The 14,444-nt window shown below is 36.8% G+C and overlaps 1 protein-coding gene across 1 annotated transcript in view; it reads right to left on the bottom strand.

Moving 5' to 3' along the window:
• Window positions 1–13,722: 13,722 nt before the first annotated feature.
• OCA2 (OCA2 melanosomal transmembrane protein) overlaps window positions 13,723–14,444 on the bottom strand; it is a 166,996-nt gene continuing 166,274 nt past the window's right edge. Inside the window, exon 23 of the mRNA XM_040055440.2 lies at window positions 13,723–13,913. Within this exon, the coding sequence (XP_039911374.1) occupies window positions 13,826–13,913 (88 nt within the window). The 3' untranslated portion in view covers window positions 13,723–13,825. The remainder of the gene's footprint in view (window positions 13,914–14,444) is intronic.

Genomic DNA, 14,444 nt, shown 5'->3' with positions numbered 1-14,444 from the left:
AAGTGTGGTCTGTAGAAGGGTAGTACCACCGGTTACCTCTTATTGTCAATACAGGAAAATTATTAAAGAACCTGATCTCAACAGAACAGATAGGTGGTTATGAAACTGTATGGTAAACCAGGAAAATATCCCTGTAAGCAAAGCTGTCAAGGCTACAAAAATCTGAAAGTAAAATTGGTATAAATAATTATCTGGAACCAATGAGGCAAGAAAGATAAATACTGTCAAGAGAGAATGAGATTAAATTTAAAACCCAGGCTGCAGGGAGACACATGAAAGCCAATCATTGTTTTAAAGTACAAGATAAGAGGAACAATGCTGTGGTGATTCTTTTCATTTGAAAAACAGTAGTCTTTAAAACAGTTAATCAAGCCCAGAATATTCATACATTGCTAGTTAATCTAACTTCGCTTCTCAAGTGTTCTTGTTTTCCATTTCGAACACAACTGAAGAAGATGAATATGTAGATTTATCTCATCCTGGAATTAATTTTCATCATAGCTGCTGAGTATTTGTACATAAATACCATATTGCTGCAATACATCCTACACAATTAATTTAATACTGTGAATTCAGGAATGCCTCTTTGGAACAAATTAGTGAAAACTTTTAAATGGTTTTTACTCTGATGTCAAACACTGCACACAAATGTTTCCAAAGAGAATGCAAGAACCACCAAAGTGGGATTAGCTGTGCCTCTCTTTCTAACTTTTCCTGGCTTATAAAACCCTTGCTACTCCACAAACATTGTAGATCTTAATGTGCTGGTATCAGTAGACCATATTCATAAAAGAAATGGAAAATCTGCAGGGCAGGAATACAGCTAATAGTCACAATAGCAAAGCAACAGTCAGGTTGGAAAAGAAAGATAAGGAATTGCAGCAGTTGCCACAGAGAAGCTTTTTAATGGAGCCTCAAGGTGTACCGCAGAAAGGTTTCACTTCTACAATCAAACAGTAAATTCAGCTTTCAAACAAATGTTTCCAGTCCCTGCATGGATCCTCTCATGCCAAGACACCTCAGATACAGACTTCGACTGCGAGCTTTCTGATAAAAGGATATTTTTTTCCTTTGCAGAGATTATTGTCAGTTTAGGCAATTTCATCCCTCCTCACACACACAGTTACAGCTCTGAAGGAAGACCTAAAGCTTTGGGTTTCTAACTTCAGTCCTCTTCCCTGCACGTGAGTTCAGGTTCAAAGCAGATGGCAGAAATACCCAACCGCACAGTGTGCAGGGATCTGCTACAGCCCGTGCTGGGCTCTGGGGAGGTAACCTGGGACTTGCATGGCTTGAACATCTTTCAGACATTGAACAGTGCAGTTATGAATCACATCAAAGAGAACAAGACTGCCGCACAAACTAATCCTCCTTTCTCTTGAGTTTCATTGCAGTTACAATTCATTGGAGGTACAACAGATACCAGCTGACTGAACCAGTGCTTGCATGCCAAGGGCATCTTGGTAGATCCAATAAGCCAGAAAGTTCATGCACAGATGGACAGCAGTAACTGTTATGCTCATCCCTTCCTACTACTAATATTTTCACAGCTGGATTGCTTTCTTAGATAGAGGATAATGAAGACTCACACGATAGAGACCAGAGTCTCTATTATTAGTATGCAAAAGCAAACTTCATTAGTGTTTACTGACAGCACGACTACTTAAGTGATTCAGTCTGGTGTCCTTTAGTCACAGACTCTTGAGGACTGAGGCTTTCTATATAGCAGCAGGGACCACTTCCACAATAAACACTGGTGTTCAGTTAATCCAAGTTCTAATTAATTGGTTTTCTTCTACTGTGTATTCACATCTAAAAGGGATTTTTATATCAACTTATCAGATATAACAAACCAGCACAAAGCAGAGTTAGAGCTGTTGTAGTTATTATAACCTTTTTCATACCAAGAGGATAGAGAACATCAGTTTTATTTCTAGACACCGGTCTTGAGCCAGGAATCTGGAGCAAGATCCTTGGTCGGTCAGTCTTAAAGGTGACAGGGCTACACTTCCCTATATTATGTATTAATGAACCCAGTCCAGCAGAGCCAGAGAGGTCTCCATATTGCAGAAATCTCCACAACAAAGCATAATCAGTGGAGTTAAGTGCATTAATAACAGAGCTGAGTGTATGTCAATGCAGTAGCAAAGAAGCTATTAATTATTAGAGAAAAGATACTGATGGAAAGACAGATTTTTGCCTCCATCAACTTACTAACCAGCTGTTTTCTCTGAGATGTGGATAGAAGGAGAGCTACATCTCATTTGCTTTTTCTCAAAAGCATGCGCATTATTACACAGGCACAATAGATTTGTTAGCCAGGGTTTCTCTGGGCAGAAAATACAGGATGATCTTTCTGCATTTTGGGTGACAGAAGTGATACCATTAAGGGTGACAAAGGTAACATCTAAGCAGACCTTTATGTGTCAACTTTCTTTGACCCCTCTTGTGAGTTGTATGCAGATGTATATACCATCAGTCCCTTTATGTTACTATACTGGCTTGCGTATTCTATCAAAGAGCTCAGTTTCTAGAAAAGGAACTAAATTTCAATTTCTGTTCATGTTTTAGGTTTTCAAGTGTAGTTTTATTTAACATTAGCACAAATCTACAACACTTCTGAAGCTACTACCTTCAGGATCATTTCTTTAGGAGACATTAAAGAGATACCTATGTATTCTGTATACATGAGAAAGATGCTGGAAGACTTGGGAGGGTTTCTTCTCCTCAGAAATAGACAGAAGAATCAAAAAATCTTGCTACAAGGAGAGAAAAAGAGCAGTTAGCAAAAATTTTCAACAGGATCACTTCAGGGTTTCATCTAAAAATGCTGAACAACAAAACATTCTAGTTTGATCAGAAGAGTTAGAATTTGAATTAAAAGGAACCATAATATCTCTTCAAAGGAGAATGACAATGAGGTAGGGATTGCACTAAATTCTGTGCAAGGAAAGTACTACCTCAAAACTATTTACCCAGCTCATACTCATTTGTGCATATTACATTTGCTGGGCTTATTTCCAAACTTGACATGGGCATAGGCTACGGACCATCCTTATACCACAGGATTCTCTCTCTCTTTCACACCTTCTTGGCTTTATCTACTATTTACATTGACCGGTTCCTAAATGCCCACACAGAAAGAGACAATTATGTACAAGATTTAATGGGTGACAATAGAATTCTTTCCACAACCACCTATACTTTCACAAAATAATTATTAAATCTCACTTAACAGTGTTTGCAATGCCATAAACAACTGTAAGGTACTCTGCAGGCTTTTTAGTTGTGGTTCAGTGTCGGGGGCTCCTTTTCAGGAGTTTAAATTCCCCGGCATTCAGGTGGCTTTAGAGTTCTGGCCCTCTGCAAAGCTCTGTGCCAAATGCAGGAAAAGACGGAGTCTTCAAGGTTACATGCTTCATTTATTAGTTCTTATCTTACAATTTTCTCAGTGTCCAAAGGATGTTTGCCATGGCTCGGACATCTGGTGACTCCTCCTGTCTCTGGGCTGTCCTTATCTTTTATACTAATTGCTACGTATTCTTTATTTACTATTTCTTACCAATGTCTATCACTATTACTAAAAAGGTCATCTTTACTCTGACCCAATCCTCACTAACTACTTTGTGCCAACATCACTGCAGAAATGGAGTGAGAGAACAAGAAGGAAGAAGAAGGAGACAACGCCCTAAATTCTCCATCTTGCCCCATTCACTCCAATGCCAAGAATCCCAAACCCACTGTTTTTTCACCCTGTGATATACTAAACTACTATTTTTCACACTCTTGTGGCCTGCAATGCTTCCTGCAGTGCAAGAAGCCTCTCCCATGGACTGAAATCAAATCCAGAGTCTCTCTGAGCCCTGGGCTCTGGGCTGGGGTCCCAGACCCCCCTGCCCAGGTCCCTGACCCTCCAGGACAACAAAAGGAATGCCCTGGACTCCAACAGTTCAATTGCATATCAGTTGCAGCAGGAGAGAAAAAACCTTACAAGACTCTACTGGTGACAGTTGCTTACAGCCATGAAGCCTCATCCCACTTCCACTGGCCTCTATGACTTCATTAACAACACAGAACCAGCAGGAAAAAAGTGATGCAAATAATTTCTTTCCAGGAAAGAAAGAGATAGTTCTGCACCCAGGAGTTTATTGGTGCTTCTCTTACATCTGTCTTCTCCAGGGAGCTTTTTTTGTGTTTGTTGTTTTTTGCTTTTGGTCCTGCAATGGCCCCCTTGGCTGCCCCAAGCAGATGTTTTCATTGAAGGCAATGACTAATCATAAAGTTCCAGCAAAACAGAATGACTCACTGTGAAATGAAGCTGCACTAAGAAGCCACTGGGATCTGTGACCCGCAGGATGGTCAGGGGAGGTGTTATTTTCATGCTCCTAGTCAGAATTGGTTCTTGAACAGCCTGCCAATGACAATGTCCAAGTTCTTTCTCCATTTCACCCCAGGAAAATCCATTGCACAGTCCTAAAGCAGATCTTCTGTGAGAAGGAGCCATCAGAATACAGGTGCAGACATGTCTAATGTCAGAATCAATGACTCCATCCTCAGGGGTAAGTTTGCCTTATGAGCAAGGCTGAAGAAATCACCTCTCCTTTAATTTCCTTCCTTGAGTTTTGTCATCTTTCATTTACAAAAGTAGATATCACTATTGTGTTGTTTGAAGCATCCCTGATTAATTCACCTTCCCGAGACATAATGATGATAACTGCAACAGGAGTGAAAAGCTCACACCCAGCTGCCAGGCACCAAATAACCAGAAATGTAGAAAAGAGAGTAGGTCTGATTCTAACTGCTGTGTTTAATGGCATGGAGATTGTAAACTCTCATTTCTCATAAAATGCTGCATAAAATTTCTTGCCATCCCTTTTCTCTATCATCCTCTGAATTGTAATACGAGACATAGTGTCTTCAGTGCTGCTTACCTCCTGCCATTAAGAGACTTCTACTTTTAAGCATATTGAAAAGCTAAATGTGTATTTGTGGTACACAAAATGCTTTGCTTAGCCTTATAGAGGAGAAAACGGCATTAATCCCTTTATGTTCTATCGCTGAAATGTGTTTAGCATTCCACAATCAAACATAATGCAAACTGGCATCAGTTTTACAAGAATAATAAGTCAAAACATAATGTGAATACATAAAAAGTGTTGTTGACAGCCTGTTTACAAAATCAAGGACTTTAATGCAGACTTTGTTTTAGCACAGAACCTATTAACATATAAGAATACCGTCTTCATCAGACAACCTGTTATCCTCAGCTGCACTTCTTTTGAGAAGTCTAACTTTCTCAGACACCCTGAAACTTGGCTGCCTCCCTGTCCTCATTGCCACTAATCCCATGTATTTCTGAAGATTTTATGAAGGCTTTTCTACATATAAATACGGATGTTCTTCCCACTTCTCAGCAGCCTAGGTTTGCATTATTAAACGCTTGCCCTTTGGGGACACATCATATTGTAAACCTCCAAGTTCAGATTTGCATGTAGAAACAGGGCCTTTAGACAAACATTTCAGTTGTTCAGAACTTTTTCAGGGACAAGCCCATTCCCTTTCTCCAAGTCATGAAGGTCAGAGTAATAGAACCAAGATAAATAACCTTAAATATTCAATCTAAGCCCCAGTTCAGAAAAGCCGTTAAGCAAGAGTTTCACCATTCAAGAACACAGATGCTTTTTAGAAACAAGATAGCATTTAAATACTTCTATATAAAAATGTTTTCCCAAATTTAGGACTTTCTTTGGTGAACATATGCTTGATACATCAGGTTGGGAGGATATGTTTCACATGAACCTACCTGAGCTTTGTATGAGGTCCGGTTTTCTGTGATACCTTTACTAATCATTAAAACAGGAAAACAAAAACCCATAGACATTTGAAATCCAAGGAGGACTTCTGCAGGCAACAGTGCACAAAGACAATGAATGCAGCCATTTAACACAAAGATGGTGCACAAGGCTCTGTTTTTTCTATAAAACACCAAGGAACAAAGCTATGCTTGGTTGTGTAACTTTTATTTTGGTGTTCTCCCTCTCCTGAGTGCTTTCCTTGCAAACTCTTTCAATATTTGTGTGTGCAGCAATTATGGACATTATCTACATATATCTATCTCATCAATAGAAGAATTTTTTGACCAGTTAATTCTTAATTTTTTTTTCCTTTACAAAGATGCCAAGTTTGACAGATATTTTGCACGGGCAACAAAATAGAAAAATTGTTCCTAACTTGGACAACAGAAAAATCATGCAAGATTTAATTATATCAGTTATCAAATTTAATTATATTTAGTGTAAATGTTTCAAACACTCTTACAACAAATGCTAAATCTAAAATGTAAATATTTACAAATTTAAATATTTAAAAATCTCCAGTCTGTTTAAATGTAGTATATGGAACAGATGTTCTCTGGATTTTGTTGCTATCTAGAGGTGTTTATAGCAACTATAATGCAAAAAAATATTTCCATTTTCTGTAAACATAGAATATTTACATTAATTTGGAGTACTTGTCTAGAAACAAATTTCCAGCTCTAACCTGCTTTGGAGAAAATCTAACCACGTACTTATTCTTCCAGTCTGACAGTGGAAATAAGAATGCAGGATGTATCTTATTGCAAGAGAAAGGATTGTGTGATTATGTGTTTAATATTCATCTCCTCTTAATCTTGTTCTCGACAAATATCTTGAACTGTCAAGTGGCCTTATTTACTGGCAACACTGAAAACTGTGCCTATAATGACAATATTTATTATCTGGAATGAATCCTGATGAGATTTTGCTTGCAGTCACCATGTATGTTGTGCATGTGCATACTTTACATCATATGTAGTAGTTAACTGAGGTCTTTGAGCTCAAGTAATTACATTTGGACTCTTCACTGACTTCAGCTGGTATGGTAAAAAAACTCAGCATACATTATACATATCTTACTTCAGCCTGACATTAATATTTCTTCCCATTTTCACAAAGTCAGGTCATAAAAATTCCTCACATAAATTATTGCCAGTCAAGTCACACTGCTTGGGACCAGAGCTGGTAGATCTACAAACAAACATTTTTCTCTGAGTTCAAAGTATTTGCCCCCATTAATCCCCCAAGTTGTTTTTTCCAACTAGATCTTAAAAATAAACAGTCATGTGTTTGCCTGTGGAAATGCACATACCTTTAAGGCAGAGAATGTATGAATTAGATTTCATTGCTCACAGCTTTAACCACCACTAAAAATCTAGATCAAAATTTAATAATTTATGTGCTATAATCAAATTAGCAGCACTAAGTTTGATATATTTCTACCTAGCTGGTAAGTTTCTCCTTATTTATAAAACCTTAAAAAAATATATATGTACTCCACAGGTTTCTCTTTTTTTAGGTGCTCTGATAGGTTAATAAATAAGCTCACTGACTATAATCTGTAGCCATCTGAGTTCAAAAGTGAATTCAGGAAAGCTAAAGAGAAACAAAATATCCTGAACCATTTACACTTCTGAGTCAAGCAGAAGAGAACCTTAAGTTTTCAATTTATATCCATGAGCCCCAGCAGTGTCACACTTGCTATGATTTTTTTTACTTCAATACCGTGTCTGTAGTGGTCTGCATGACCAATGCTTGAAACACACACAAGTGGTTATAGGGTGGAAAGTAGAATAAGTGTATGTATAAAATATATAGGAGGAGGCTAGGCACATCACTGACATTAGGAAATAAACTTTCCCCCTATTTTCCTTAAAATTGTTTGTAAGTAAGAGGGGGTTTCTCTCTCTCATAAATTTTATTAAGGATAAGTAGAGAGAGGCCATCAAGAGAAAGGTGGAGCAGGAAAAACAAATAAGGGGTTTTTTTGACAAACAGGGTGTGAATGAACAAGGAATAAGGTTTAAAATAGCAGATGTGTATGAAAGGAAAAAATCTGGCGGACAATAAATGCAAGAGGAAAGAAAGAGGCATGAAAGGAAGCAGGAAAAAAAAGAAAAATCTGCAGCTCTCTGCTGGATTATGTCTCTTGTTGTAGCGCTCTGCAGCAACCTTACTTCTATTATCTTGTACATTTAGGCAGCTCACACACCATGGACAAACCAGTATGTGTTGATTTTCTTAAAAATAACAGCAAGTCTTTTACTCCAGCCAGGATAATAGTAATGATGGTCAAGACCACATCTTGAGAGAGCTTTTTTTCCCATTACTGATTCATTAGGCAAAGCACTAACTGAGACTACTGCAAATAAATCACTGCTGCCTATCAAAGCTGCAACAGCAACCTGAAAAGAGAAAATAACAGCATGTGGCCAACTTTAAACATAGTGCAAAACCCCTTTTGCTTTTTTATTATTTTGAGTAGCTCCAGGATGTTGCTAATCTTATTTGTCCTAATAAGAAATGTGTGAAGAAAGGTTTCTCTCTCATCCTCTCCCTTTAGAGCATGTTTGGAGGAAGATTTTAATCCTCCTCTCAATAAATCAGCAACACTTGTTGATTTTCAGTTGTCCTTAATAAATTGCTCAGATCTTCACATGCTGACTTCATCTGAGCTGGTTAGCACTTATTCTGAATTGCTAGGATTTCTTATCATAAATTCACTTGAGAAATATTAATTTAATGCTTCAGCTATTTCATTTTTTTATTTGGTTCCCAATCATTTTCCTAGCATCCCATTGGAAAAAACACAGTGGCTTATGCTTAGCATATTTATTGTCTGTCTATTTCAGGTGCCACTGATTTTCTGCTCTTTGGAATCTATGAATTCTTTAATGTAGATAAATGTAGGGAGTAACCATCTGAGAGCTACACTGATGTTACACTGATGTTTCCACATTTTTATAAGTATCTAAAACAATAGATTGTGTTTGCATATAACTGCATATTTTAGTATGTATTCAATGATATTTATTTCTTTTGCAAAACCCAAAGCATCCATATAGAAAAAGTATCCTTACTAAGCACTTCAGAAATTTGGATGCATTCAGGAAACAAACACGTGAACAAATCCATTGACTACAAGAAGTTACATGGAAAGCCAGCAACACAGCAGGAAATAGAAGCCTTTTATTCCTGGACCTGTTCCCATATACTAAATCTGAAATCATGCTGAGTCACTGGAGGAAGTCTGCAGTGCCCGTTGTCTGAAGACAATTTCTGCAAATACTTTGTAAACAATAATTGACTTTTTAGATGAGACCTTTCTCTTCCTGGATGGTCAAGCAACTTTCATTTCTTTTGATACCTTTTAAATTTAGTGCCTTAGAAATAATACACTTTATTTTAACTGTTATTAAGAAAACCAGAATTGCTTTCTAGGACTAGACTTCGTGTTAATGAAGACATGGTACCAGAAGTTTTATCATGTTCTAAAATAAGTTTTTAGTAGTAGCTGTGAAACAACCTGTGCAATTAAGCAAGTTTCCTTTATAGTTGTGATCTTCACTTGGCTTATTCCTCAAAGAATAAATCATAATATTTTTCTCAAGACAGTTGGCTGTTTCTAAATTCTACAGTTTAGTCCTATTATTCTAATAGAATTGAGAAGCATTTTTTGAATCATACCTCAGTAACATCTTGCTAACAAGGTTCTCATAAACTCACTGTGCCATAGAGGAAAACATTTCCAGTTCTTAAAGTCATTTTTATTTGACCTGTAGTTACTATAGAGCTTAAATATATCCAGTCCAGCAGCTCTTAAAAATTTTAAACTACCACAGTATAATGTGTATGGCCCTTCCATGAAGCTCTAGAGGGAATCAGGTTGGCTCTGCAATGGTCAACGTATTTTTAAATGGTCTAGAGTCTGAAGTAAAAGGTTAAATGTGGAAGTCTAAAGTTTATTCAGAAGAACACAATTAATAGTAAAGAATTTCAAGAAACCCTAGCAAGAGTAAACAACTGGGAAAAACTGTTCTATGATATTCACTGTGGACAGTTGTAATGTAGATAGAGGAGCAAAATTGACCTTAACTGACATGCTAAACAATGTGAGCTAATAATTATGACTCAGGAAATGCTGCTTGTTATTGTAAGATGTTCTTCTATAAAAATATATTCCTCAGTTTATTTGTCAATACAGTCCAAGAAGTGATCTTAACAATTTTTTGGAAAAAAATGGAAAATCGGAAGACATAAGAAGGCTGCTGTGTAAATCCATGGTGTCTTGGCTAGTGTTGATACATCTCACATTTTCAACTGAAAAAAGCCATAGTGAAATTTCGGAAGGTGAAGGGATGAGAAAAGATACAATTTCCTTGTAGCAACTGAACAAATAGACTATGATGTCCAGGCTGAAAATAGATATTTAGAATCACGATTCAAAAAAAGATGGCAACCAAAGATTTGGGAAACGTATTGGGAGAGAAGTGTCATAAAAATAAATTAGCAAAGGACAGGTACAAAGCAAATATCTGGAATAATTTCTCCATGGTGTATATTTTATCTGTGAAACTCCTTGAGACAGTTGAATTCACAGAGGTTCAGCAAGGAGCTGGATAAATTTGTGGAAGCACAGTATATCGGCTGTAATGTAGTAAAGGTGCTGTCTCTCATTCAAGAATTTTTGGATCACAGAGAATGCAATTTTATCTTTGCTCCTCTCTTTGAAAGAGGTGACTGCTAAGCCCAGTTGCCAGGGGCAGATGCTGGGCTGAGCAGACCCTTGGCCACTCTCAGTGTTATTCTTTGCTAATAGCTCACTATTTGGTGAAGCTCAAGTATTTTCTTGATTCTTTCCTTGCTTTCAGTGTCTGCCTTGCTTATCTACTGAAGGTAGTTTCTTTTACTTGGCATGGTTTACGTTGCCTGATGGTGCTCTAATTCATATGTTACTGTCTTACTGCACCTTACACAGCTCAGAAAGGGCAAATAGACCTCAGAGAATCATATATTTATATTTACTATATGTCTTAAAGCAAACATCACCAAACAGTCTAATGGGATGTCAATGAAAAGGAGGAAACCATCCTCTGAGATCAGCCACAACCATACTAAAGATAATACACTTTTACGTTATTTATTACTTAACTAATATTTTATTTAGTTATTTAGAGAGAAATTCACTGGAAAAGTAACTGCCACCCAGTCTTCAGATCCAATCCATTTTTATGGAATCTTGCACGCAAGTTTTGTCAAGGATGTAGCCTCTGTAACTGTGCCTTTGTGATGTGCAGATTACATTGATAGCTATAATGGAAGGCAGTGAAAAGTGTACTTCATTACCTTGAAATTATCTGAAGCACCTGGGTAATTTTCATTACACTCACATAAAGCTCCGTGTAAACTAATAATTTTATTTTATTTTTACAATTTGCTTTTTCATTTAAGGTCTTACTGAGCTCTTGGTTGTGCAAAAGAAGAAAAAATATTGTTGAAGGAAGGAAAGTCAGTTTCCATTAGGAAAATGCTCAGCAAAACAATATGTCATTTAAAAAAAATTCTTGAAGCAGAATAAACTCAAGTTTGGTCACCTAAAAGTGTTATCAACATGATTTTGTATTCCCTGTGCATTACTTGTCTTCTTTTGACAGGACAAGTAACATAACAGAAAGAAAATACCATTTTAGTCCTGTTGATGAAGCACTTTGAAGCCAGAGAGATCTCTCTTGCACTGAAGTGTTCAGAAGTATTTACTGACATAAGTAAGTGGATATCATTTACTGCATTTCTGTTTTCCTCCTTCCAGCAAAATGTATATGCAAACATGCTTTTTTTTTTTTGCTAGCTAGTGTGATTGCATTATTAGCACAATTTGGTCAGAATTTGCAGGAAAGTTTCAAGGGTTCAGAAGCAGGATATGGTTTTAGTTAATTTTTTTATTCCTTACAAAGCACAATTAAAAATAATTAGCACACTGTTTTGCATGACCATAGTCTCATTTTTATAGTCTTACATGCAAATGGTGTTTTGATGGAACAGAAAAGAAAAAAAACCCTTAAATTTTGTTTTAGCAGAAGCTGATGTTGCATTTTCTAGGGCTTAATACAACAGTTCTTCTGCAGTCAATGGCTGCACCAATATTGCCCCATTGTGAAAAATACTGAAGGCTATAAAATACCCTGGGACTATTTTTAACCAGAGATCAATGTTAAGCTGATTAAAATAAATGTTTGTTTAATTGAAACAGAATTCCAGTTATTACATAGTAAAATGCTCTTGACATGGAGAGTGAGACAGGCCAAATTCAATTGCAGAAAAACTGTCTGAAGGAGTGTCTTTCAGGATCATTGTTTAGTCTTTGTTTTGATCCAGATTTTTCGCAGGGGTTTGATGGGGTTTTTTTATTGGTTTTGTGGGATTTTTTGGTTTGCTGTTTTTTTCTTTTCTAGATCTATAAAAGGAAATGGAAGCTATGCTGGTTCTGGAAGAAGATCTTCTGTTCTACAGATGGTCACTGTTAGCACAACCCCGAGGTTTCTCAGCAATGTTGCAAGATTCAGCCACATCACAGGACACTTCACTGACCCAGGGGGCTGAGCATGGGTGGGGATGGAAGTCTTTGGTGAGAGGTCTGGCATCAGTGGAGACAGCTCTTCCCCTCCAGCTCCACGCACTTTTTCTGCTATCACTGAACCTGCTAGGAGGGCTGGCAGCCCTTGCTTAGAGTGGGTGCTGTGCCTCATTTCCATTGGCCTCTTAATACCACATTTCACACTTAAATCCTGGTGAGGGATACAACCTATATACGAGTGAAACAGGATGTATGAATATTATTGGCTGAGAAGACATTGTTTCTTTCTCACTTACCTGGTTATCTGAAGGACTAAACAGAAGGGAAAGACACATTTTATCATCTCTACTGGCTTCCTGAAATTCAACCCCATCCACCTGAGTTGCACCCACCAGGTTGCCAATTTCCCTGACTCAAGATAAAACACGCTCACCATTACTGGCCATTTCAGACCAAAGCCACCAAGGTTTTAGAAGATGGGAACTGAGCTCTTGAATACTTCACAGGGCTTAGTACTCATAATGACAATTTTGACCTGTTGTGGCAGCCAATTATACAAAATAATATATGTGGTTTAAAACATTATCTCCAGAAATCACAACCAAAGTATGAGCTCATTCTTCCATATAGTGTATTAACCTGTTAAAATACTTAGAGTACTCCTTCACAAAAGGGAATTAATGACTAAATGGAAGATGTCTGATGCTTTATCTCTATTTTTGTTCATCATTTTGTAAGAAGAGTAGTTAATTTTACGAAAAAATAAATAGAAGTAGCTTTAATAAGCTCCTAACATGGTTTAGGAGCTTTAAAATGAAAAAAACAAAGCCACTGGGAATGCAATACTGCTTCCAAAATAATAATTCCTTTCACAGCACATTTTCAGGACATGTGTTTATTTTTAATGTAGATAATGATACATCCTTCATATCAGTGTACAGATTTTCTGCTTAACTGTCAATTATTACAACTTGAATATTAGTTACTTTCATACAAATAGCTAAATATATTGACAAAGAAAAATGAAGCCCTAAAAAGAAATTACTGAACATCTGCTATTGTGAATGAGTTTTTCATCTGTGACTATACTCAGATTGTGTCAATACAAACTTTCAGGCACAGCATATCCCCTTGAGATGGTTCCTTTTTATCTGCACACTAATTGCATTCATAATGAAATATATGCATTCTTTTAATTTTGATTGTCTAGTTCTGCATATTGTTCATAAAACAAAAGGTTAAGAATGACCATATCTGATGTTTATGTCAACAATCATTTTGATTGCTACCATATGTTGGGGTTTTACACATCTTTTTCCTTTCATATGTGCTCTTAGCATTCTGATATAAACTAAATGAAAGAGAAAGCTTATCTGAGTTTTGAAAGTATAAATTACTATGAGTTCCAACCTACTACAACATGAGCAACAAGAAGATAGCACATCCCGATGGTACAGGACACGATCATCATGGGGAAACCTAACCTGCAACAACAATAAAATAAAGATTAATAAAGATACTATAGTTTGTTCTCCAACCAATTTACAAAAAAGATATTTAAATTATCCTACATATTCCTAGTGAATAATATGCTTATAGTTATACCAAAAGCAGAGATGTACTGAGCACATAACAGTCTAATATTCAAGCACACATTTCTACCTCCAACCTTAGAAATACGAGGTCAAAGTTCACATAGTTTCATTGGTTTCAGAACATCTCTTCCAAATTACATTGTCTCAGAATCTTGCATGCCTTGTTGTTTTGGCATTTTTCAGAGTTTTTTTTCCATTCACACAACATGCAATTATACAGGTAAAATAACAATTCTTACAAATTATGCAGCATTAGAAATGATTTTCAAGTGTGCATCCCTTCAGATTAGGTGTGTGGTCCTGGTAACAAAATATATGGATCAAACCCACTTTGTAACAAAATATATGGATCAAACCCATTAAACTTTTTCCCTGTTGATCTGAGTCACATACAACTAGGAGTCCTCTTCCATACCTCTC

This window comes from Hirundo rustica, chromosome 2 (assembly GCF_015227805.2).
Source record: "Hirundo rustica isolate bHirRus1 chromosome 2, bHirRus1.pri.v3, whole genome shotgun sequence".
Taxonomy (NCBI): domain Eukaryota; kingdom Metazoa; phylum Chordata; class Aves; order Passeriformes; family Hirundinidae; genus Hirundo; species Hirundo rustica.
This window is presented reverse-complemented; position numbering and strand designations above follow the sequence as displayed.